Genomic DNA, 25,924 nt, shown 5'->3' with positions numbered 1-25,924 from the left:
CCCCTTTGGTGGTACTCACACGCCCCTTTGGTGGTACCCACACGCCCCCTCTTAGTAACAACTTATTCCAGAGGACTGGGGAAGTAAAACAAATTCAGAGGTCCCTCCTTCATGAACATTTATGAGCTTGCAGAAGGACACGGGGAAACGGTGGCCCACGAAAGCGCCTCCCGTCTAAAAAGGAACGTAAAGCAGAGGGAACGTGCACAGCCCTAAGGCGGCCAAGCAGACCAGTTAAAGCTCTGCTTATGAAGCGGCATACCGGCCCCGAAGCGTGTTGGCTACACAAAACCGTTACGTGGCAATAGCCCTCTGGTTTTAATTAAATCTGATGTACTCCGAATCTCGGTTCCATTTTAGCCCCGAGGCATCATATTTCCGACCACCAGTTGGCGGTGGAATGTTTGGAAGTTGGCGCGCGTTCAGGGATTTCGGAGTAAAATGATCGGCATTCGTTGCTGTCATTTAAAAGCAGACTTGATTTCTTCAGCCATCTCCCACTGCCTTTCTGATGCATATTTGCATGTTAAGGTCACAGAACAGCCTCCGCCTGTCTGCACCAAATACCTTAATAAGGGTAATCTGACCGGGCAAAGTGCTACTGAACGCGGCTTTAGCACAGATTGGCATCGGGACCTTCCAAGCTAAAATAGCAGCAGCTTTTTATTAATTTCTTTCGCTCGAAGACCCTAAAACAAACACACAATGCAAATCAACATTGTTAACACGTTTCAAAAATGAATCCAACGTCCTCTGAAAATGTTAGAATCTGGTCAAAATTAAATTGCAATGCAAAAATAACACACGCGAAGAACGAACGGCCCACCCACCTTCACCACTCGCTTCCCAACACCACGCAAGTATTCACAACAAATATGATCTATCCATTCCAATGCAATCCACCCTCACGCTTATGCACTCACCCATGCTGCCTCTGTTCCTGCTGGCGCACTGGGGAATTCGCTGCACATCTCCTTTCGTTAGGAAACCGATATGTAGAAGACCAGGAAAGCCCGGACATCCTAGATGTTTCATTATTCGTTCTTCTGTAGGTCAGTCGGTAATACATGTCTCGTCACTGTGCATGCGCGTTTGAGCCTTTGAGTTCCTTTGGGCGGTCGGGACTTCCGTCTTCGGAAGTCCCGCGCACGCGCCCACGGAGTGCCTGAAAGCGGGGCTCCCATGCCCGAGGGAGAGCCCCGGCTACAGAAGCCCCGAATGGCGGTAAGTGTGGCTTAGTTCTAGGGGGGTGCGCTTGTGTGTGTGTGTGTGTGTGTGTGTATGTGTGCGATGGCGGCGGGGGGAGGGGGGTCTTTGTATGTGTGCGTGAGTGTAGGTGCGCTGGTGTGTGTGTGGGGGGTCTCTGTGTGTGCGTGTAGGTGCGCTAGTGTGTGTGTGTAGGTGCGGCGGCGACGGGGGGGGTGTGCCTGTGTATGCGTGTGGCTGTGTATGCGTGTGGCTGTGTATGTGCGCATGCGTGAATGTGGGTGCGCGTGCACGCAGTGAAATCCAGCAAAAGAGAAGCGCGTGGCACTTTCTTGTCCTTCATTCCCCCGAGTCAGGCAGCTATAAGTCTCCGCCTGGACGCATCCTTTGGATGCTTATTCCAGGCTCGACCTAAAAAAACCTTATATTAACTATAGAATCCCTACTACAACAAAGGATAAGCAGCGATGACGACATGAATAGTTGTATAGTGCTAAAAGGAATTTAATGATTACTGACAATATCCTGGAAGAACAGGGTAAGTTGCTATACTGAATATAACCTCTGCCTCTATTAAAATGAACATCTTAGGCAACTTAAGGGTGAGTGTTGTTCTTCGTTTATAAATATACTGGATAGAGTGTTATAGTGTTAGTCATGTTATGTTTTACCAGATTGAAACATGCTGCATTCGTTCGAGGGATTGTATTTTGCTCTCGGACATGTCTTTCTACAAGTGGCACTTGTCCACAAATATAATTTTTTTTAAAAGATATTTCGCCTAATGTGTATGATATACCGATCTAGTTCTCTCAAACCCAACCTTCCGCTTCAATCTAAGAGCTAATGTTTCTAAAAGACAAATATTCTTCTTTTCCTTGATATACTCGATTCAGAGAAAATTCAGCTTTTTCCTTTGAAGATTACTTGCTTCTGATTTGATACTCCAGACCTTGACCTCACGTGGAATACAAACATTTTCTCTCTCAAATCCTATCTAAAATAATGTTCAGCAGTCTTCTGATGCTTTACATAATTCTAAAATGCACTGCACCCAGTTTATTGCCTGCGGCCACCTTGATCCATAGAAAACCCAAACTCGTCCTGCACCCCCATGTTTCGGAAACCCAAACGGACAAGTTTGGGGATCAAGCATCTGCAGAGATAAGTTTCTTCATGAAGACAACTGGTGGGAATTGCCATGTTTTGGGGAAAAAAAATACAAAGGTTCCTGTTACGTACAATAGCCTAGCTAGCCCCTCAGGGTTAAGGTGGTCTAGCTTGCATCAAATGATTTCTTAGATCATACAGAAGTAGAAAATATATAGTTTTAATACTTTTCATACAGCCCTGAATTTATTATCTGTCATCAAATGAACAGTACAGCATAAACAGTGATTCTGCCACAACTTTGTGATTTGTGCTAATTACACGTAATTGATTGTGCAAACTATATTCACTAGGAAAACCTAAGAATATTTGGTATTGTAACACTCCGAACACTGAGGGCAACATTTCCTCCTTGGTTAGTGTTCCAGAAGTTTAGTTTGTCCTTTTGAGAAATACAACACATTTGAGTAAATTAGTTGAGAACAAAATGGTAATACCGCTCATATTTCCAGTCTGCAACAAGGTTTTAATTTAGGGTTTGCACCAACACGTAACCGTAAATGGGCCAAGAAACATATGATCTGTATGGGTGCACAAATAAACCAAAATGGTACCTGTGTTTAACCACTTCCGCGCTCATGACAAGCTCAGCTCGTCATGAGCGACGCCGCTCGCACGCTGATGATGAGCTGAGCTCGTCATTAAACGCGGCTTTTTTCAAATTGCAGCACGCAGCGGGAAAACCGCTAGCGCGCATGCGGTTAAACAACATAATGCCAATCTTGTTTCCCTTTCTTGCATTGGTCTGATCCAAGTTTGGCCAACATTGGTCCTCTAGGGATGGAAGTGCGTCGGATTTTCAAGATACCCACCACCAACTATGTAAATATTCCTCGTTTAGGTTAATTGTATACAAATGTGGCTCCTGTGAATAGCCTGTACATCTTCAATGAGTATGACGCCAATGAACCAATGTTTGATACCTCTATTTTAGACCGATGTGGGACTGAAGGATTCTTTGGAGATGTGGGCCAGAAAATCTGTTGCTGCATTTCTTTGTGAAAGAAAGCTGCATGATGTCCTCAATTCTTTTAAACTGTTGATCATCAGATGGTGGATAACTATGTTTCCTTTGATGCTTTTGCAGACCTCCGGTGTGCTGGTGGCTGTAGGAGTGGTGGTAATGACAGCAGTTGGCCTTGCGGTTGGAAATTACATATTCTGGAGGAAAAAGAAGCCTAGAGTCACCTTGCAAGATCCAAATGAGAAGTATCTGCTAAGACTCATCGATAAAACAGTAAGTTTGTTTGGGCTCTCATGACAGAGAAACAAGTGACACGAGCGAATGCTGCAGGTTTCCTGTCTGTCTACAGCCCAGTCTACAAGCTTCTGCTTTTTAGGTGTTGCCTAGGTATATTGCAAAACACATTATCATTGGTTGGCTTTATTGTCACTTTACCATTGATTGGTTTTATTGTCAGTCTAATTTGCTTGCTTCCTATTCGTTAGCTGTATGGGCTTTCTTTCATCTTCTCATGTTTGTTATTGGACCCATTACTGGGTCTTTCTACAGCTCGCTTTTCAAGTACTACTTTTTGTTTTAAGCACTCTACCAGAGTGTATGTGCTTTGCTGCTATCACCTTGTGTGCTTCTGTCCCCCTTCTACCACACTCAGTGTTCCTCTCTTGCCCATGCACATTCTCCCCAAATACACCTGCATTGCTTTCTCGTTCGCGTCGGTTCCCCCCACTGGCTTCACGTTGCTCTCAAGCCATTTGTTTCCTCACCCCTTGTTTCTTCCTCGCATTTGCACGCCCATGTTGCTTCTCCCCTGTGTTGCTTGCCCCACTTGCTGTAAAAAACTCACCCCTATACCCTCTTGTTGCATACACCTTTTGTCCCCTGTGTTGCTTCCACCACCCATCGTTGCCCCCATTGCTTCTCTCCCCACTTTCACAAAAATATGAATGCTTTTGTGTGTGTTGTCTTTTTTAGTTAGCAATTCATCTTGGAATCAGTAACTAAGAAGAAAAGCTGGCACGTAATTTTGTACGTGCCTACAAAGTGACACAGGTGACAGCGTCAGAAGCTTTTTAAAATTTGAATTATTTAGCCATTTGACACAGCATTGGGGGTTATGTATCGCATGGCTAAAACCATTTACAAAGCCATTGGGTCCCAAAGGCGAGACCTATTTACTTTGCCAGTGCTCGTTATTACCGCTTCTCGGATTATGGAACAAGTTGGTTTGTCTGTTCGCCAGTGGCATATTTACTTGGACCAAAACCATGTTGATAAATGTAGCAATCTGACTCACAGTAAGCACAGTGAGCACACATGTATGTATAAAAGAATCTCCTTTTATAATGGTCTGATAGTTTAGAATATATGGCTCTTGCAATTGTATTCAAAACAACTGTATTCAGAACAGATCTCCACATCGTGAGTCCAACTCACACTTGTCTTGAGATGCCATGTTGTGGAAACATATTTTCTGCCTCTTGGTGTGAAGAGAATAACCCCTAACCCTGTTACAGATATGCACAGCACTCTGAAGCTGTCCCTTCACAATGGCACTGTCTACCATGCTCTGTGTGCAAGCACACAAACCACAAAGAGACCAGAGATGGACATCTGGCTCCATAAGCTGGCTCACTTTTTTGCGGAATGCCCCCTCTGATCATGATATTTTTAGTAGGGCTTGCTGTCGCTGTTTTGCTGTAGCTTCAAATAACAAGTATAAATACTCACTTCATGATTGGTACTCTGTATATTAAAGTCTGGGAATAGAAAGGCCGGGTCAGCCTTGCCCGATTTGAACATGCGTTTTAGGTTAACACAGATCTCAGTGCTTAACTTACTGAACTATCCCATCAGTCTGTTTACATCTACCCATCTGTGTCCCTTTAGCACCCTGTTGTGGGTTATCCTACTCTTGCCTACCAGATAACTGGCAGTACCTGCATGCGATTGGAGACTCGCTCAGTAGTTTCAGTGCGTCTGTGCAGCTGTAGCTCTGCGTTGTTGGTGTATCCTTCTCATGTCTTTGTATTCCGTGGATTTTGACCTCACCAGGGTTTGATGATTTCATCCCAAATCACAGCTTCATATTAGGGGTTCCAACAAATATCGCGCTTGTGTCATCGGTGTTTCAGTATATAAATTGTCTGCATATAAAATTAATGTGAAAAGTGGAATGTTTAAAATATAATAATGTGAAGTTGTAGAGATCCGATTTTCTGTACACACATTTTATAAGTTATTTGTATTAATTAAGCACAGTTTCTATGTGAGTACACAACCATGAAATATAGAATAACGTCAACCATTCTCACTGTGTATTAACTAAATGTTTTTTCCTTGGAACAGTGCCATCATTTTTAAGGATCATCTTCATACAGAGCCACTGTAGTATGCGCCCATGCGACCCCTGTGTTTTCTGCATTGTTCGGGGTCGCCAAAGTTGCTGCCCAATGCATCACCTGCTGTGTAATCTTCACCACAGATGGTTGCGCTACGATTACTGAATTCTCTACACCCAATGCTTTGCAGGAGTAAACTAGTTTCTTTCTATTTACTGCTTCATCATGGCATCAAAGAGGAGATCATTTAGTCCAGAAGGTGGTAATATCCCCTTCGATTAACTAGGAATAAAGGCTTTAATCGACACCAGATACCAAAGCATTAAAGATTCAAATTGAAAGCATAAATGCCTCTTTGCACAAGTAGTGAAACAAACGTTTTCATGGCAAAATTACGTTTGCATTGCCTTGTTCTCTAATCTGCAGTTGCTTCAATAGGTTCTCTGAATCCCAAAGAATCGCACGCATTTGACTGCGGATGCCACGGCAAAAAAGGCACTACTAAGCTTAGTAGAAATAAAAAAACAATCACCGTATGGATCAAGGTAAAATAGTTCATTAAATCAGAAAACAGCACAGAGAATTTATTCTGCTCTCTTGTTTCCATTTCCTCAACTGAATTTTGAAGACTGACTGAACATTCGCTGTTGCTTTCCACTCATACGCCTCTTTCTCGCCACTTGTGACGAGTCCTTCCTTCCGGAGTTCATATCAGATTTTCTTGCTTTCTGGAGTTGGGTATATTTGTCACTACTACTGTAGTGTGATACCTGATTAACCTCCTTTGCCCTGGTTAAAATTGTTTCCTATCACTTAGATTCAGTTCCCAGGAAACGTGCCTGGCCTGCCTTTGTCTGGCCCAGGGTCATCAGGCTGAACTTGGAGATGTCAAATACTAGCTCACTATAGGTTGGCAGTAGGAGCACAAGACTATCCTTGTCGGTTATATATGCACTGAGTTAGGAAGCAGTGGAAATTTTCACCGCAACCACATTTTTTCGTGAAGTTGGTGTGCCCTACAGACATTTTGACAGGCCATGGTAGCAGCTTGATCACTCCTCAATATGTCATTTTTGACTAACTTCATTTATTAGGCCTGGTGGAAGTCATTGCTATGAAATGTTGAACATTCACTTAATTGGGGGTCAAAACTTTCACATCTGAAATACGATTTCAGTTAACTGAAAACGTTAAATTATGAAAGGTTTAATGTGGTATACTTCATGCTCACAGGTGTGACTTCAAAGACTAACCGCACCCGTTGACGAAAAGAAACATGAGTAGGTCCTGTAGAAATGCTTGCTGGTTCCATCTGCAGCTTCAGGGACAAAACTGGGATACAAATAGAAGAGAATATCCTAGTCATTGCTAAGAACTGTCAAAGTGTGAACATGTGGTCAGTCTCTATTCTTTCTTTCCATGTGCTCTAGGTGTTCCCTACCTCTCGTCACAAAAGGGTGATTGTCTTTCTGAAGGGAAGTGAGTTGGGGAACCAAGAAGAAGGCCTACTGTCTTAGTATAGATCTGACATACCAAGAGAGACTTCTGCCATCTTGAATTTTCAGGGTATGCTCTTTGAGGTTTCCTCAGCCATTAGGCACATTGCAAAGTGTTGTGATTATATCACACAAACGCAGACAAAAGGGGAAGCGGGACACATATGGGTAGTTAAGTATTGATTTTTAAGTACCGATCAGTAGCACGCTAGTGTATACCCATTCAGCAGTTTGCATGGGAACTTGGCACCACTTTTGTTCTGTAGCCTTGCTTTTTGCAACAGTGTTTATAACTGAAGTGAAAGACTAAGGTATGCACAAAAGGACCTCTTCTTGTTCCATTGAGAATTTTGTGAATTTGAGCCATACATGCTACTTTGTCCATAAAGGGACGGGGATAAATGTGTTCCGTACTGAGACATGCAGGGAGCTGGAAAACGGCAGGTGGTGCATCTATGACGTCTAATTATGGCAACACACCTTCTTCGGTTACACATACTCTAGGGAACCTACTGCCAGGTGTATCTTAACCTCTCTTGAGCATCTCGAACGTTCTCTGGGGGAAATAAAGAGTTCCAGTTACAATAGATTATTTGAATTTACAAGAGAGGGCTAGCGGGTATCGTTCCATCCTCCCCTTCCTGGTGTTCAGATAAAAAGTCCCTTACCCTATGGTGAAGCCAGATCCTGTTATGGATTAGATTTAGAGGTGGTGCTCATGCATGTTAAAAAAAAGTATTTCTTTGGGTGGACTCCATCTCCAGCAGAGTTGAGTACATTGTTGGTGTGAATTCACTAAGCAAAATTGTGTAGAGCATTGACGAGGGTACCAAGTATCTGATCTGAGTTTCCTGTGCAGGATGCATACCTGCTACAAGAGAAAATGATGATATTAGGAAGGGGGCAGCAAAGTGCAATTGCGCCTGGGAATTTCAGCCGAACTAATGGTGAGTAATGATGCATGTATAAACAGAATAATCCCAATTCACATAGGTCCAGTGATTTCACCCCATAAGCAGAAAACAATACAAACCGTAAAGTGAAAGCAAGATGGTGGCACGGGCTGACTCGCCGCAACACATCCCAATAGAGTGAGGACAAGTGTCTGGCCTTCTGTCTACAATGCTCAGGAAGAGGCCTGAGATTGGAGAACGAGTGGATTCTGTTAGCAGGTCATATCAAGAAGAACGAGTGAATCTAAAAAACCTCGCTGATTGTTCTTTGTTTATTCACCTGCCGTCTCTACAGCCTTCACAACTGCCCTCCCCCTACCCCACCACAAACTTTATTTGCGGGACGCATGTCCTGTATCAACAAGGCTGTAGCACACCCTAGGCTGTAGCACACCCTGTAGAGAGCGGTGGCCTCAGCACTCCTCCCTTGAGAGATGAGATGAAATGAGATGGGGACCACTAGAGGATTCATCAGTGATCCTGGGCCACCATCAGAGGAGGCGGGAAATATTTGTGAGGGTGAGCTACTAGGGGATCCAGAGGAAGTGGAATGAACTCCCACTAATGTAACTTTTCAAGAGGTGGACGCTCCTGTTCCTGCATCCTGCCCGACAACCTCTTGGAGTACGCAATTGACAGGTCAACAGCAGTTAGAAACAGTGTCATTGGGTCAGTCACCCTTCGAAAAGGAGGACACGCCCTCTCTCGCTTCTATTTATAATCTGCTTGGCTGAACATAGAACAGTATAAGAAGGACTCGCTGTTCTTAAATACCTTTCATATGAAGACACCGGTTGTGCTCAGAAAGCTATAAAAAAAATATGGATATCCTACACGAATGTCTTAATGATATTGAAACACAGGATGCCAGTCTGGTGTCATCAACACAATGTATGGGAAATCAAATGAAACAGCATGCGAACAAGTTGCAGCCTGTCACTGTAACTCGCCGACGTTGAGAATCGAATGAGACATCATAACCTTCACATTCTAGGGGTGCAAGAATGGAACGAGGGGAATGATCTCAGAAAATTTATTATTTGTTTCACCAGGCTTTCCCCCAACTTAACGACTTGGACATAGATTGCCAAGTTCACAAGTTCAGTGGCCGCAAATGTTCACATTTCAGAAGCCCAAGCAAGGGTAGGCTGTCAAATATCTGAGGGCAATTATGATCCATTTCGGGAACTTTGTTTCAGCAGCTTGTCTTCCATTTGGCTCAGCCAAATAATACAGTGTATGTATGCGGAGTAGACTTTTTTGTAAAGTCAGATTTTTGTCGTGAGACCATGGAGCGCAGGTGGCACCTGCGAGAGACAATACTGTCCTTTTTGAAGCTGGGGTTATGGTAGCCATGCTGGAACATGCCAAACTGAGGATCATTTATAAGAGTAAAACAACATACTGCAAGGATCCCGAAAAGGTGCTGGCGCAGCTGGAGGCCGTGGGGAGTGGGGGGGTATGAGGGGGGTGGGGCTCCAGGACTCTTAAGGACTAAAATCCTGTTTTTTCTGCTGTATGGTTGCCTGTATCTGGCCAGGGTCTAATGCGGTTTAAGCCCGGTCTGATCCTGAGTCTCCCGGATACCGTTTTGAAGACTTCCTTAATTGGTGCTGGGCTAAGTTGGTCTCTAGTTTTCTTGTGATCCTCTCATGCCTCACATCTTTTATACTCCTCTCTTGTCTTTCTTTATATAGTATGATGTCTTGTGTTTCTTTATTTTCTTCCTTTTTCTTCTATGACACTGGATGAGAATGTTCAAAAATAAAAATAAGAATGGACACTTGTAACTGCGTTACCTGGGTTTTACTTTAAAAACCCTCATAAACGCAATGGTAAAGCCGTTAGCGGTATATCTTGGTTCTATGCCTCACACATGCGTTATTGCATTATCATTGGGTTTATTAATTGTGCTGTATGCAAGCCTCAAGCCTGAGGCAACCTCTGGATAGCGCAGTAGTGTCCAGAGATAGGTAATTGCCCTCAAAAACGTTATAAAAAACAAGCATACAGCTTGAAGTTACTTTTAATTAAGGTTAGATGAGGGTTGTTTTTAAAAAATATACGTGGGTATACTGGTAGATCGTGTTACTGGATCCTATTATACCACTTAGAGACGGTCGATATGTTTCTGCCCCACCATGCCCAGCCGGGTCTATGGGGCATTCGTCAGGACTTAAACAATAATACTCACACGATTTGTGCAGTATTTTAAGTGGTTTTTGTGTGGCCACTATGTTTCTTGTTGAGGTAATGGTGCACCTGTAAATACAGAAACATAAACCAACAATGCGGGGTACGCATATAGCACAGCACACATTAATATGTAATTCTCTACTCAATTTGAGTTAAACTACAGTTGGCTTTTTATAGCCTAAATTCTTACTAGGGTAATACAGGTATAGAGACTGTCGTGATTCAGCTATGTGTGGATGGTTTTTATTGGATTAATGTTCTGCTTCTATGGTTAAAAGTGGTCCGTTATCTTTGACAACTTTATCAAAATGGTCCGACATTTAATTCAGTATATATTCACCATGTGAAGTTACGTGTAGCATTTCCTATACAAGTTCTCGAAGTTACCGCTTAATGTAGAAGTGATTAGTAACTTATCACCCGTTAATAATTCTCCGTTTATTTTCCCGAGTGACTATTATTACCTCTGTGGTCTTTTATACGCGTTTTTTCAGGGGTTAAGGATACACTGATCCCAGGCTGTAAGTAAGACAACGGGAGCATCATTTAATTAAAGTTTACTTACGCGCTGGAAATCTCTCTCGGGTGTTCATCTTACCCGCTTGAAGCGTTTCTGCGTCTAGTGCTGGCTCTGCCCCCGGACGTGGAATACACTTCCCGGGCATCCTTTACTTTTACTACGAGTGGAAGTCGACATAAAAACAGGACTATGTGCAAATCGGAGTGTTAGTTGTCATATTCCACTTGTAGTATTTCTTTTAAACGTTTAATTTCATGTTGTCTATTTTCTGCAATTATTGGTTCATACACAGAAATAAGGGTGACATTTTAATGATGATTCAAATACCTCTTTGTATACTTGCCGCTACCTTCTCTGCTGTATGGCAACTGATTTTGGATCTATTATATTACGCTAGTGTCATTTACGTGCTAATGAAGCACAATGCAATTGCTCTTTTCGTCTAGCAAGTGATAATAAACAAGGAGAGCGGACAAATGTGGTTGTCTGGGCCTTACTGCCCGGTTCTTTCTAATTTTATGGGCATTACAATCGTTTCTGACCTCTATTGCAAACTCTGGTTAGTACTCTCTTCTGTTTTTCTATTTTTGCGATACCCAGGATATTCATGTCGAGTTAACAAATCCTGGAGGCGTGTATACATATCTCTTCTGATACAGGTTCCTTGAATATCAGGCATCAAGGATTGTGTATTGCTCTTATACAACCATTATCATTTCCTGGTGCATTTGGTGGTTGTGAGGGTTATCGTCATGGGGGCATCCAGTTGTGTTAAAGACTGACTTTCTTCATTTAGCCAATTGGTGCCAAGGCTCATCATCATTCAGTACTTCCATGTTCGTTTTTAGTCGGTCCACCCATCTCTGTTCCTTTTCGAACAGGATTCGTTCTGCATTATAGGTTTTATTTTGTAATATTTCTATTACAGTCCATCTGAGATCTTCAGCTTCATGTCCTTGTTCTACAAAGTGGGCACACAGTTTCGTTGTGTTCTCGTTCGTCTTGATATTACTTTTATGCTCTCCGATCCTTATCTTAATTTTCCTGCAGGTCATTCCGATGTATTTCTTTTCGCATGGGCATAAAATCATATAGATGACAAGTGACGAATTACAATTTGTGTGTTGTCTTTGTGTCCAAAGTAATGATTCGGTAAGCTGTACATAACAATCTTTGTTGAGAATGGACAAATCGAAACAAAGACATTTTACAAACCTACAGCGAAAAACAGTCTTCTGTCATATAAGAGTTTCCATCCAAAGCCATTACGAGAACCTACCATACAGTCAATTCCTAAGACTAAAAAGGAACTGTAGCAAGGCAGGCGATTACAACAAACAAGCTAGAGAACTAAGCCAGAAACTAAGGAAAAGAGATTATCCTCTAACAACAATAGCGAAATGCCAGAAAAGGGCAAAACATCAACCTAGAGAATGTCTACTTCAAACAACAGTGAAAGAACAAATTACTGACCTTGTGACATGCGTGACAACATACAATCCAGCGTCATACGCAGTACAGAAAATTGTTAACAAGAATTGGCGAATCTTGACGTCAGGAAAATTAAACTGGCCTAAACCCAGATTCGCGAATAAAAGAACTCAGAATATAAAAGACATACTCGTACACACGCGACCACAGAAATATCAAAAGATTGAAGTGACAAGGAATGTGGGTATGGTCCCAATAACAGGTCATTACCCATGTGGAACCTGCGTGGTGTGCAAACTAACTACAGTCACAAAGACACTACAGCTTACCGAATCATTACTTTGGACACAAAGACAACACACAAATTGTAATTCATCACATGTCATCTATATGATTTTATGCCCATGCGGAAAGAAATACATCGGAATGACCTGCAGGAAAATTAAGATAAGGATCGGAGAGCATAAAAGTAATATCAAGACGAAAAAGAACACAACGAAACTGTGTGCCCACTTTGTAGAACAAGGACATAAAGCTGAAGATCTCAGATGGACTGTAATAGAAATATTACAAAATAAAACCTATAATGCAGAACGAATCCTGTTCGAAAAGGAACAGAGATGGGTGGACCGACTAAAAACGAACATGGAAGTACTGAATGATGATGAGCCTTGGCACCAATTGGCTAAATGAAGAAAGTCAGTCTTTAACACAACTGGATGCCCCCATGACGATAACCCTCACAACCACCAAATGCACCAGGAAATGATAATGGTTGTATAAGAGCAATACACAATCCTTGATGCCTGATATTCAAGGAACCTGTATCAGAAGAGATACGTATACACGCCTCCAGGATGTGTTAACTCGACATGAATATCCTGGGTATCGCAAAACTAGAAAAACAGATGAGTACTAACCAGAGTTTGCAATAGAGGTCAGAAACAATTGTAATGCCCATAAAATTAGAAAGAACCGGGCAGTAAGGCCCAGACAACCACATTTGTCCGCTCTCATTGTTTATTATCACTTGCTAGACGAAAAGAGCAATTGCATTGTGCTTCATTAGCACGTAAATGACACTAGCGTAATATAATAGATCCAAAATCAGTTGCCATACAGCAGAGAAGGTAGCGGCAAGTATACAAAGAGGTATTTGAATCATCATTAAAATGTCACCCTTATTTCTGTGTGTGAACCAATAATTGCAGAAAATAGACCACATGAAATTAAACGTTTAACAGAAATACTACAAGTGGAATATGACAACTAACACTCCGATTTGCACATAGTACTGTTTTTATGTCGACTTCCACTCGTAGTAAAAGTAAAGGACGCCCAGGAAGTGTATTCCACGTCCGGGGGCAGAGCCAGCACTAGACGCAGAAACGCTGCAAGCGGGTAAGATGAACACCCGAGAGAGATTTCCAGCGCGTAAGTAAACTTTAATTAAATGATGCTCCCATTGTCTTACTTACAGCCTGGGATCAGTGTATCCTTAACCCCTGAAGAAACGCGTATAAAAGACCACAGAGGTAATAATAGTCACTCTGGAAAATAAACGGAGAATTATTAACGGGTGATAAGTTACTAATCACTTCTACATTAAGCGGTAACTTCGAGAACTTGTATAGGAAATGCTACATGTAACTTCACATGGTGAATATATACTGAATTAAATGTCGGACCATTTTGATAAAGTTGGCAAAGATAACGGACCACTTTTAACCATAAAAGCAGAACATTAATCTAATAAAAACCATCCACACATAGCTGAACCACGACAGTCTCTATACCTGTATTACCCTAGTAAGAATTTAGGCTATGAAAAGCCAACTGTAGTTTAACTCAAATTGAGTAGAGAATTACATATTGATGTGTGCTGTGCTATATGCGTACCCCGCATTGTTTGTTTATGTTTCTGTATTTACAGGTGCACCATTACCTCGACAAGAAACATAGTGGCCACACAAAAAACACTTAAATTACTGCACAAATCGCGTGAGTATTATTGTTTAAGTCCTGACGAATGCCCCATAGACCCGGCTGGGCATGGTGGGGCAGAAACATGTCGACCGTCTCTAAGTGGTATAATAGGAACCAGTAACACGATCTACCAGTATACCCACGTATATTTTTTAATAACAACCCTCATCCAACCTTAATTAAATGTAACTTCAGGCTGTAGGCTTGTTTTTTATAAAAAATTTTAGGACGATTACCTATCTCTGGACACTATTGCGCTATCCAGAGGTTGCCTCAGGCTTGAGGCTTGCATTCAGCACAATTAATAAACCCAATGATAATGCAATAACGCATGTGTGAGGCGGAGAACCAAGATATACCGCCAACTGCTTTACCATTGCGTTTATGAGGGTTTTTTAAAGTGAAACCCAGGTAACGCAGTTACAAGTGTCCAGTCTCATTTTTATTTTTGAATGTTTACATGGGGAAACTGAATGGACAGATATTCCTCCTCCCTACCTGGTGATTAGTGTTACTGGATGAGAATGTCCTTATTGCCATTAGGGAATTTGCTGCCCCTGGGATGGTGGTGGGGTGGTGCCAGGTAGGACGCCAATCAATTTTGGGGGTTGGAGGGTGTTCATGTTTGTGGGCACAACCAAGTCCCCTCTTTCGAGAGGGACAGGTTTTCCTTGGGTTGGTAAAGGGGTGGACAAGCCGGGGGGGTGCAGGATGTTCAGGGAGTTTCAGGGGTGGGGATGGTTAGTGGGAGCAGGATAACAAAGGGTTAATGCTGGGCCATGAGGCTCAGGTAGGTGCTTTGGGGGTGTAAGTAGCTAAAATGAGGACGTTTTGGAGGCGGCATTTGAACTGAACCATCAACGCAGGCAAAAGAGTCTATCTAATTTCAATAATGGTTAATGCTGCTGGTTGCTATAATCTAGGTCTCTACATTCATAGTTGGAACATTAATGGCATAAGCTCTAGTGCAAAGACCAAGTATGTAAGGAGGAACTTGGCGCACTTAACCCGCAGCTGGTCTGCCTCCAGTAGTCCCATCTCACCGGAGGAGAGCTATCCAAGCTAAGTGCCGTAGGTGATAAAATCTTGGCCACTGCAGGGTCCGATGCTCCTTACAGGGGGGGTAGCCTCCCTCTCAAGAGGGAGGGACTGGGTCATGTGCCTGGTTAAATCAGATAGCACAGGGAGCTGGATTGTCGCCCGTGTCAATAATTCCATTTCATCACCGATCTCGGTGGTCTACGCATCAAATTTGGATGATCCCTTCATGTTTAATCACTTACTGGGCGAACTTAGTACATGGCCTGATCCTGTAGTCATGTAGGGATTTTAATTTTGTTATGACACCAGGGTTGGATTCAACATCATCTTTATTAGCTGATGATGGCTAGGTCGCGGGCTGCCATGAAGTAGATCTGTCGTACACATGCTTTGGGTGACATCTGACGGGGCTTGTAAGGGGGCATGAGCTGAGGTTTACTTTTTATTCCATCCCGTATGGGACATCTTCCCGGCTGGATATGTTTTTATCAGTCACTCCCTTGAGCCCGTGGTAACAATTAGCCTGAACTCACTGATCGTGTCGGATCAGAATTCATTCTCCCTTTTTATCAAGTCTAGTTACTTTTCCAACCCGTCACCTCTACGGAGAAGGACATTTGATTGTAAACTGTTGGCTAGATCCACTGTATGATAACCATGACTGTGCCATTATGAAGGCATGTATCCTTATTAATCAGGGGCCATGCCCAGAAAACCTTTTTCCTGACCACAAGTTAAGTTACATGCAAGGGTAAAAACGAGCGTGCCTTGGAGGCAAGTTTGCGGGAACAGCTTATTCAACTTGAGCTGGATTATTCACACTGTTAAAGGTTCTCTAGAACCCCAGAGAATTCTCTAAGGGTTTTTCAGCAACTGACAGTCATACATTCACAGTTAGAGAAACAGATATGGAATATGGCGTGCTCTAAATATCGTGCAAGGAGGTTACAATGTTTTGAAAACAGTGAAGAGGGCTAAAAGAATTGGCGCAGAACTTTCAGATCTACTGGCTGTTCCACAGAAGCGTTTCAAACACGGGTTGTGGAGGCAGACCCAAACCTTTTTTAAGTGGCATTTTTTAGAGAATGATTTCTCTGAAGAAGGGTATCACCCAAAATGCATTGGGATTATGGAAATGCCATGTATAACGTTTTCATCATGAAATTGTAACATTGAATAATATGATATTCACATGTGATTAACAACATCATGATTCAAAAAGAAGAAAATAAATGAAGAAAAAAACTCATTCCAACATTCGTTTGAACTTCAAAGCAAGGGTCGTTGAACCCCCAGGAGTGCAACGTGGGGACACTAGGTGAGGCTCACCCAGTGCTTTTCAATGATTATTTAGTCCTACACCCCCAGGTCAGAGGGAGTGACCCACCTGCACCCAAGTTGATCAACTTTATAATTTCATTTAGAAGGTTTTTCAAGAACAGTGTACCTCACCATTCTCAAATCATTCCAAGATTCCCAGATTTCATCAGCCACCACCCTTTGCCTTTGAATCCTACAAATCAGTCTTTTATTCTCCACCCACTAGATCTTGTTCTCACCTAGCAATGGAACGCCACAGGAAGTTATTTCTTTCTACACTCCTGAACCCTTTCACTCTCTCACCTGTATTCCTGCAACATACTGCAAACTGCAGATTCCTCATTTTTTGCAGTCACCCAGGAGCCAGACTGGAATTGGACGTTTTTCAGCAATAGCTACTGTGTGCCAGTAGAGGGTGTCCTTGGATTCTGGAAATGATGCAGAATCTTATGAGGGCGTCGTCCCTATGCACTGATAACCGTTCCTTTTTTTCCAAGCCCTTTGACGCGGATCCAGCACTCTGCTCCCGAACTTTTCATCAATGATCCCCAACTTCCAAGAAACATCTAACATGACAGTGTGATAGGGAGGAAAAATGCTCCCCCTAAAGACTACAGGCTTTAAACCATGGCACGCCTGCAGGAAGCAGATGCTGATCACATGACCTCTGTCTTTGGTGCTTAGAATCCATGCTTGATTTGAAGTCCTGCAATTATTGCCCCTGGATGCACCTGAAGCTTGCCAGAGAACACAAAGCAAAGCTGTACTTCTCCAAAGGCAAGAAGCTAAGTTGGTCATGTTAGAAGTCCTGGGCCTGATTCTGTTCCAAGACTTCAGGCCTGGTTACGATCTTGGTGGATGGGATACACCGTCACAAACGTGATGGATATCCCATCCACCGTACAAGTTCCATTATATCCTATGGAACTTGTAACACAGCAGACGGGAATCCACCATGTTTGTGACCGAGTATTGCATCCACCAAGATCGTAATTAGGCCCTTGTCCCCAGTCTAGGTCGCTATACTCTGGTCACTCCTAGATGAAGTGAAAAGACAAGCCTTGACGCTAGCACACAAAATCCAAGCTGCCCTTCCCAGTGCTCCTGGTGCAGGGAGAGGCTGTATATTCAGCATTCAAAGCACCGGACTCCACTGCCATTATCTGATTCTGATCTTATGTCAGTGTTGGAGCCAATGTGCTATGAATTCTCAGGGACATCGGTGACTCAGCAGTAGGTTGAGGCCTTGAAAGAGGTGATGCTGTAACATTTTCGGAAGATCCCGGATCTCCCTGCTGCACTTTCAGACTTCTAGATCTAAAAGAAATCCAGTTGGACTACCACCCACAGTGCCTTGCCTGTCCCTTTACCGCCACCAAGCTGCACTGCCACACTTTTGTAGAAGGCCACACCACTTCAGCACCAGCTCCAGAGGCACCATTCCAGAACCAACTTCAGTTTCAGACCCAAAGACAAGTTTGGATAGATCTCGATTGATGTCACATTATGCATTTACCAAGGCTTATAGTCTGTGAGAAATTGATGTGCTTGCCTTGGCGTCTGTATTATAGAAGCTTGAGACTATTTTTAAATCTAATTCAGATGCTCCAAAAGTCATTCAGCATGTTCCAGATGAAGAAGTGAACAGCTTACTACATTGATGCTGCTGTGTGTTTACACCTGTTAAATGCTAGTGGCATTGACATTTCCACTGAGACTGAGTTGGATTGGCCATTGGGGCCCGCCTATCTAAGTAAACGCTTCTTTCGTAGTGGCGATTCGCTGAGCCAAATAGGTGCTAGAATTGCAACTGCCTACTGTGGAGACTAAGGCAAATTTGATCACTGAAATTTTGCAGCCAGGTCCTTTAACTTCCGAACTGTTAGCGTTCTTCAATGTGGAGGCTCTTTGGCTCAAGTCGTGCTCCACACCAGTAGTAAAATGTTCTGTTGCTTGACGCCTTCTAAACTTTTCTAATCCAGCATCCGATGCCGGAAAGCCTTGTCATACAGGCTTCTGCCAGGAAAGTAAAAACCAGTGTATTCTCCAGGGCTCTACTAGATAGGGAATCAGAACGCATGCTAAGACTTTAGAAAAGAATAATTTTCTTTTTTGAGATGGTGTCTTGAGGTTAGTGTTGCTTGGTATTCAAATCTGGTTTAACTCAGATGTATTTATAAATTACTTTTAGATTTACTCCATAATTTTCAGAGCACTTAGGAAGGTTAGATGTCTGTGTTTAAGGCTTTATGATTTCTGAATTCTTCTAGGATGCAGAGAAGTAATTTTGTGGAGTTGGTGATTTTAAGTTATGGATACTAATTGATATTTCACATTTCCGATAAGGATCCTGTGAGCGCAAATATCTCTCCCTTCTTTTTACTCTCTTGTCCAAACCTACATGATCAATTCTACACCTTGCCTTATGGTATTACTATTTTAGGACAGCATGACCGCAAAGACTAGTTTAGACACTTATGTCTGCAGGAAAGAGGCAATGCAGTTCTTAAATTACCCACCAGCCAGAAGCAAGTGCACACTCTAAACTTCAGATAAAGAAGCACCTCTTGCTTCAGAGAAACATGATCAGGCATGGAGATTCTCTGGGTCTCCATTGTGTACACCATGCACTCCCAGGTCGGGATCCGAAGACCAAGCACACCGCACCATCGCTACAATGCAGGCTATAGCTGCACTGTACTCCATACAGCTGTACGCGCTCTATAGATCACCTTCACACAATCCTGCTGCCGTGGTTACTTCCTAGAAGGGTTACATACTGAGCTTTTGCACAGAGTTACATTTTTACTGTAGGAATGTTTATGTACACACTGTAGGGCTTTATGCACTCAACTAATGCAGTGATTATATCTGCACTGCTGCCTGGTAGAAATAGAAACTGGGTAATTCCCATTTTTGGTGAAATTTAGGTTTAGTAAATTGTGATGTTATTAATACACCAGCAGCACTCTATACCTGCCTGTCCAAATGTCATTAGTTTGTCAAAGTTGTGATTCACGTTTACCCCTCTCCAGCTTTCATCAAAAATGCCCATATAAACTCTGAGATTTCCATAATATTTGTGCCATCCTTTGCATTTGATGTTTTGGTTTGTCTTTATTTAGAGGTCTTGCTCATGTCTGGACTGAGAGGTACTACTATGAGCTCGAATCATGGCAAACACGCCAAGTTTTGCTTTATATTCAGTTTAGACTTGTGTGGATTTTACTAGTAAAAATGTGTAATATTTTGCCTGGAATTGTACGTTTGTCAGTCATTGTCTGGGTGGGTGATATTTTGCTAATCTAATACTTAAAAACTTAGGGCCAGATGTACGAAACTATTTCGCATTTCTTAACTGACCGAATCGCTATTTCGGACCATTAAGAAATGCTAAATAGCCTTTTGGCATGTAGAGAGGCCTAAAAATGGCTGCAAAATGCGACTTCTACCCAGTAAAAATCGCATTGTGCGATTCCTTAAATAGGAAATTGCCAATGGGGATTACCTATTTGCTATTTCCTAAATGCAAAATGGGTATTTAGGAAATGCTATTACCATCAACTCAAAGTTGATGGTAACCATGTGCAATTTTGAAAATGCATCAAAAAGTAATTTTTTTCCTGTGCCATAGAGCGCCCACTTGCCCGAGGGCAATTGAGCGCTCTACATCAGCACGATTCATTTTTCCCATTTGATTTTGCATTCTCAAATTAACTATTTCCTATTAGGAAATCGCAAATTGGGAAATGCAAAACCCTTCCTACTTTTGGAGCTTAGGCCCATTGGAATAAATGGGTTTGCATTTCCTAATTAGCGATTTCCTAATAGCGATTCCTACTCTGTAGGAATCGCTATTAGGAAATTGCTTTTTGTACATTCCATTTTGCATTTCCTAAAGAGCATTTACTTAAAATTCGCTATTTAGGAGATGCAAAATTGGAATTTCGTACATGTGGCCCTTAGTCTCTCCAATACTACATCCTCCCCAACTGCTGGGCTACCTACCACCTGATATGGGCCTGACTTGCTCTCCTCCTATAGGAGTTTGCTTGCCTATCTACTGCAGGGTTACATACTCTCAATCTGCTATGTATGGAGACCCCCTCCTTAACCGGCCATCTCGACTCGTATGTAAAAAGGATAAAATGACTTTACTCAGTACAAGTGCAATGTCAGTTGGGCAGATTGTAAAATGTACCACTTTAACTATTATTGAATAAGCACAGTAACGTGTCCAAAATGACATCTCTGGCAAACATGCTAAATAATATATGGACATGGCTTAGAGTAAGCCCCTTCGAGTAATTAACAGTGCAAGTTGTGAATCTGATTATGTCTGTAATTTGAAAGTTTTGAATTGTTTTTTCAGATTATAAATCATAACACCAGAAGATTCCGTTTTGCTCTTCCGTCGCGGAATAGTGTCCTTGGACTTCCTATAGGTGAGGTGATTCTAAAGTGCTTTTCTTTCCAAAGGCTGCCTGTGATTTGAACATCTTTGGATTACATTTTAGCCACTGTATCTCTGAGAATTGACAGGATGAGGACGGCTTAAGTGCTCCTCGTAGCTGGTCAGAAAAGTTAAGAGATAAACGTGTTCCTTTAATAAATTAGGTTGGGTAACGTGTGACAAAAGTGAGGATGTGTCAGGGAGGCAACGCTAGACTCCTTTTTAAGTCTCGCCTACTAGACAATTCATGATGTCTGTCTGGAAAAGACTTGTTGTAGGTTTACCAAGAATTTACAGTGGGCCTACTATTGGTTGGCTTTGTTGTCACTCTTTAATTTGCTTGCTTCTTGCTTCAATGGTTTTCCTTGTCTATATTGTTCCATCTTGTGTTTGTACCTCTCATGAAGTATGACCAATTATACATCTTTCTACTTGACTAACTTGTATCCTACAGCTGCTTACTTTTAGGGAACTATTGTTTTTCTTTTTCCTTAAGAAGTCCATGAGAGTGCATGTGTTTTACAGCGCTATCCTTTGTGTGTTTCTCCCACCCCCAACAACTCCCTGCTTCTTCGCACTGTGTTGCTTGCTCGCTCTATGCTTTTCCCCTGCCCTGTGTTGCTTTCCCTTGTGAGCGTAATTTCTCCTCCTTCTGCCCACTCCCACTGCTTTGCCCTCATCTTTTATTTTTTTATATTTTATTTATTTATAATTTGTTTATTTTTTGGGAGGGGACAGAGGACTAGGCAGCAAATGTATGTCATTCCCTCCTCCTTAAAAAAAATTGCTTGCGGGCTACTCCTATTTACCGATCGATTTCAGGTCGGTGAATAAAAAAATAATGGCACCCCCATCATTTTGTAGGCTTTTTGTAGGCGCATGCGTACAAAGTGACATGTGCGGACACACCTCATTACACATTCACATGCCTAAAAATTGACATGGCCTCCACTTTGCTTTCTTTTTTGCTTTGGTTTTCAACCATGCTGCCCAGTATTTCCATAGGGCATTGACCAAGCTAATCGGTTCCAAAGGCAAAACCTACTGATTTTACCAATCCTTGTTTTGTGAAGTTTGAATTCTGTTGCTGCGGAGGTGGGGGTTTTTAAGCCTCAGAGGGGCCAGTTTCATAGCTAAGAAGGGTGAAAGCTATTTTGTAGACGGTGTTTTCTTCTAATCTTTTGTAACAGGATTTTGTTGCAGCTGGGGTGCAAGGTATTTCGTAGTTGAGAAGGAAATAATGCATGCATGCTTCCTACTAAGGGATCACGGTTTTCTGAATGCTTTTTGTTTTGTTTGTATTTTAAAGTTAAACTTCAAATTGACAAGCAATTTGTTTCACAGCTTGATATTTTGGTACATATCATTGCCCCATTCAGTGGTTTTGTTTATCAGATACATTTACGAACACTATTTTCCTATAAAAAATAGGTTTTGGCGGGAAGGGAATTTTGGAAACCAGATTAGCAATTTTTTTGTTATGTAACCAGTAACTGCAATCGAAGCGTACGGTTTGATTATTGTGTTTGCAAAAGCTATTTTGTGTTTAACAATAGAACTTTGGATAAGTGAGTAGGAGATAATCTGCTTATAGACTTGTTTGTACAATAGGTGTTGTTCTTTTTTTTAATTTTATTTATTGACAGGCATGGCTTTTGTTACCAACACCTTCTTCAAAATGTATGCATCATAAATTTGCACAAGTTTATTGATACTGAATAAAAAAATGCAAGTCTCAAATGTTTGTACTTCTCTTCAGGGAAACATATCTATCTTTCTGCAAGGATTGATGGCAATCTGGTTGTGCGACCGTACACCCCAGTATCCAGCGATGATGACAAAGGTTTTGTGGATTTTGTTGTAAAGGTATCTAGAATGAACTTAATGTTGTCATAGTAATATTATTTGTGTTGGCATGTGCTCGGAAGGGGGAGGTCATGGTGGTTTGTGTCTCTGGGCGATAGACTGGCAGATGTTGGTCTGAGATTAGGAGGTATGGTCTGTGGGTAGACGTGGCTAATGTCTGGGACTCTGGATGAAGAAGAACTAGATCTTGCAGTTCTGGAAGACCGTGGGATGGGGGGATATTATCAAATTGTCTAGAGGTCTGTGAGGCCTGGGCAGTCAGTGGCTGGGACCTTGATTTGATGGTCGAGCTAAAGGCAGGGTAGATTTAATCTGCCTAAAAAAAGAGATTAAGATCTGCCCCCTTCAGGTATCCAAGATAAAAAAAGAAATTATTTATTGACTTTTATCATAAACTTGCATGAGGCTCAGCGAAGGGGAGAATCTAGAGCTCTTGAGCGATAAAGTGGCTCCCTAATTATATTGTCATTAAAGTGCCCATACCTGACCGTTCTGATCCCGGACGTCAGTGCGACCTTGGTCATCGACAGCCTGCTTCCATGTTTGTGCAAACCTCAATGTAAGTTGGACAGAAAGCCTGTTACGAAAAGAGTGTCAACAGGTAGACCCAACCTAAATGAAACAAACATTTGCAACGCAATAGGTCTCGCATTTAAGCGAGTTTGAGATATTGTCATTGTAAATAACGTTGCCTTTTTTAAAAAAAACCTAAATAAAAGGCATTGTTACTTAAAATGCCAATAGTTTAAACTTCTGTAAATGCGAGACTCATTGCAAATGCTTTTAGCCTGTGTTAAGTCTTTGGTGGCAATTTATTTGTGAGATTAGCTACTAAATATGTACATTGACCAATCAATAATTTCCTCTGTTTATGCACGATGTCAGTCCTCACCACAGACATGCCATTGAGACACACCTCCAGCAACCTGGCTATGAAGGGCATGGGGCCGGCCCATATTCTGCGAAAAATGTTATGTAAGCCCTTGAAAGCGGACCGTGCCATAAATAAAATAAATAAAAAACTAATAAAGGCGCGTAGCGGCTTGAAAGCGGACCGCGGCGTAAATGAAATAACTAAGCGTGGTCGCTATAGTTTGAGCGGACCGTGCTGTAAAGTAAAAAATACATTAATAATATAAGCGGGTGGGTGCAGCAAGGTCATGGGTGGAATATAAAATAGTGCTCACCAACCTATAATGCAGACTGTGTAACACCACCAGTAAAAGGTCCAGTCGTTATGGGAGGTAACAAATGGAGACAAGGCGGTACCCAAGAGGGACTAACAAGTCTCATAATGAATCAGAGCCAGTATTTACAAAGGACAATTAAAAATATGGGCAAAGTAATGGGCGGGGCTTCCACTGCATTCTCTACTACAGCATGCCTCGCAACACGAGCAATGCATGCGCGCTGCCGTTAGGCTCGACCTAAAAAGATTTGCAGTACAAAATCAGAGGACTGTGATTGTTAGAGGCTTTCCTAAATAACGGTTGTATGACTTAACAACGCATGCATTTACCAACGTAAGCCTTAATCTCGCATATGCCTTTACCATGCATGCCTTTACATCGCAAGGTGAGTATATATAAGGTATGTGAAATCTCTCATTATATATATATATGTGTGTGTATATATATATATATTTATATTTTTATATTATATATATATATATATATATATTTACATATTCATTCAAAAACAAAGCTTACAGAGACGTTATAGTTAGACTCACATTTTCACTCGTACAAAACCTGTGAAATTCTGCAGTTCAAGTTACCTGCGCTAACTATAGCTTACGTAATGCACTGCTTATGACCTCACATATTACACCGCTCATGACATGGGCAGTGACATCACTGATGACATCTCAAATCACATCGCTGATGACATCATCCACAGAAGCACTCACAAACACCTACTCACAACCCTATACAGCCTCTCATACACCCACTCACACAACCACTCACATACCCATTCACAGACCCAAGCAAGCACTCACACACCCTGATATCCACACAACCACTTACATAGCCCGTCACACATCCATACAAGCACTCGCACATCCACTCACTCACCCACACATCCATTCACACAGATGCTTATTTTACAATGCAGCCCTTCACACACCAACTCACTTAACCAAACAGCCACTTACACATCCAGTCAGTCACTGATACAGCCTTTCATACGCCCACTCACTCACCCATACAGCCACTGACAGACCCACTCGCTCACCAACACAGTCACTCACTAACCTACATATACACCCATATTGACTCTCAGACACCCACTTACACATGGATACACACAGTGACACAGCCACTCATAATCTGTTAGAAATAGTATCAATCATTAGTAGTAGAGACAGTATACTATTTTAACTTTTTTAGTACCTTTGTATATATGTTTAACACTCATAAAGTTTTAGAAAACACTCGAATTCAATGGATGTCATCAGTGATGTCATTTGAGATGTCATCAATGATTTTACTGACTGTCATTAGTGATGTAAAATGCGAGTTCATAAGCAATGCATTGCGGGGTGTAAGTTATAGTTAGGTCAGTTAACTGAGTTTAAACTCTCGCAAATGCGAGACCTATTGCATTGCAATAAAGGACCTTCTCGACCGATTGCTAGATTGTAAATATCAGAAGAAGAGACCTGCCTGCGCGTCTTCAAAGTAGTGATAAATAGTGCAGTGAAGAAGATGTGTAAGTGTTGTAAATTACACAAAGTGTAAAGTGAGAGTTACATATGATCCGAACCATAAACACTAACAAATCGCTCCATTACCTTTCGATCTGTAATTACTCTTCGTGGCTCTGGAGGAAGAGCGGGAGGGGGCTATTTCCTGCCCTCTCCGTGATTTGAGTGTGCAGTGTGGCATTGCGTAATGTCATCAGTATCTTTGGCCTAATAAAAACACTCAAGATGTACTAGGGCCCTGGCTTCACCTCCTAGTGCAGGGCGGGTTGTGCTTCA

At 42.1% G+C, this 25,924-nt stretch overlaps 1 protein-coding gene across 2 annotated transcripts in view; it reads left to right on the top strand.

The window, feature by feature from the left end:
• CYB5R1 (cytochrome b5 reductase 1) overlaps positions 1–25,924 on the top strand; it is a 166,892-nt gene that overhangs the window by 49,972 nt on the left and 90,996 nt on the right. For both annotated transcript variants that reach the window (XM_078644111.1, XM_078644110.1), the window contains exons 2-4: positions 3,464–3,613; positions 20,995–21,067; positions 22,835–22,941. In XM_078644111.1, coding sequence (XP_078500237.1) covers positions 3,464–3,613; positions 20,995–21,067; positions 22,835–22,941 — 330 coding nt within the window. The remainder of the gene's footprint in view (positions 1–3,463; positions 3,614–20,994; positions 21,068–22,834; positions 22,942–25,924) is intronic.

The sequence above is a fragment of the Lissotriton helveticus genome, chromosome 5_1 (assembly GCF_964261635.1).
Source record: "Lissotriton helveticus chromosome 5_1, aLisHel1.1, whole genome shotgun sequence".
Taxonomy (NCBI): Eukaryota; Metazoa; Chordata; class Amphibia; order Caudata; family Salamandridae; genus Lissotriton; species Lissotriton helveticus.
The sequence above is the reverse complement of the archived record's forward strand: the minus strand, read 5'-3'. Positions and strand labels throughout refer to the sequence as shown.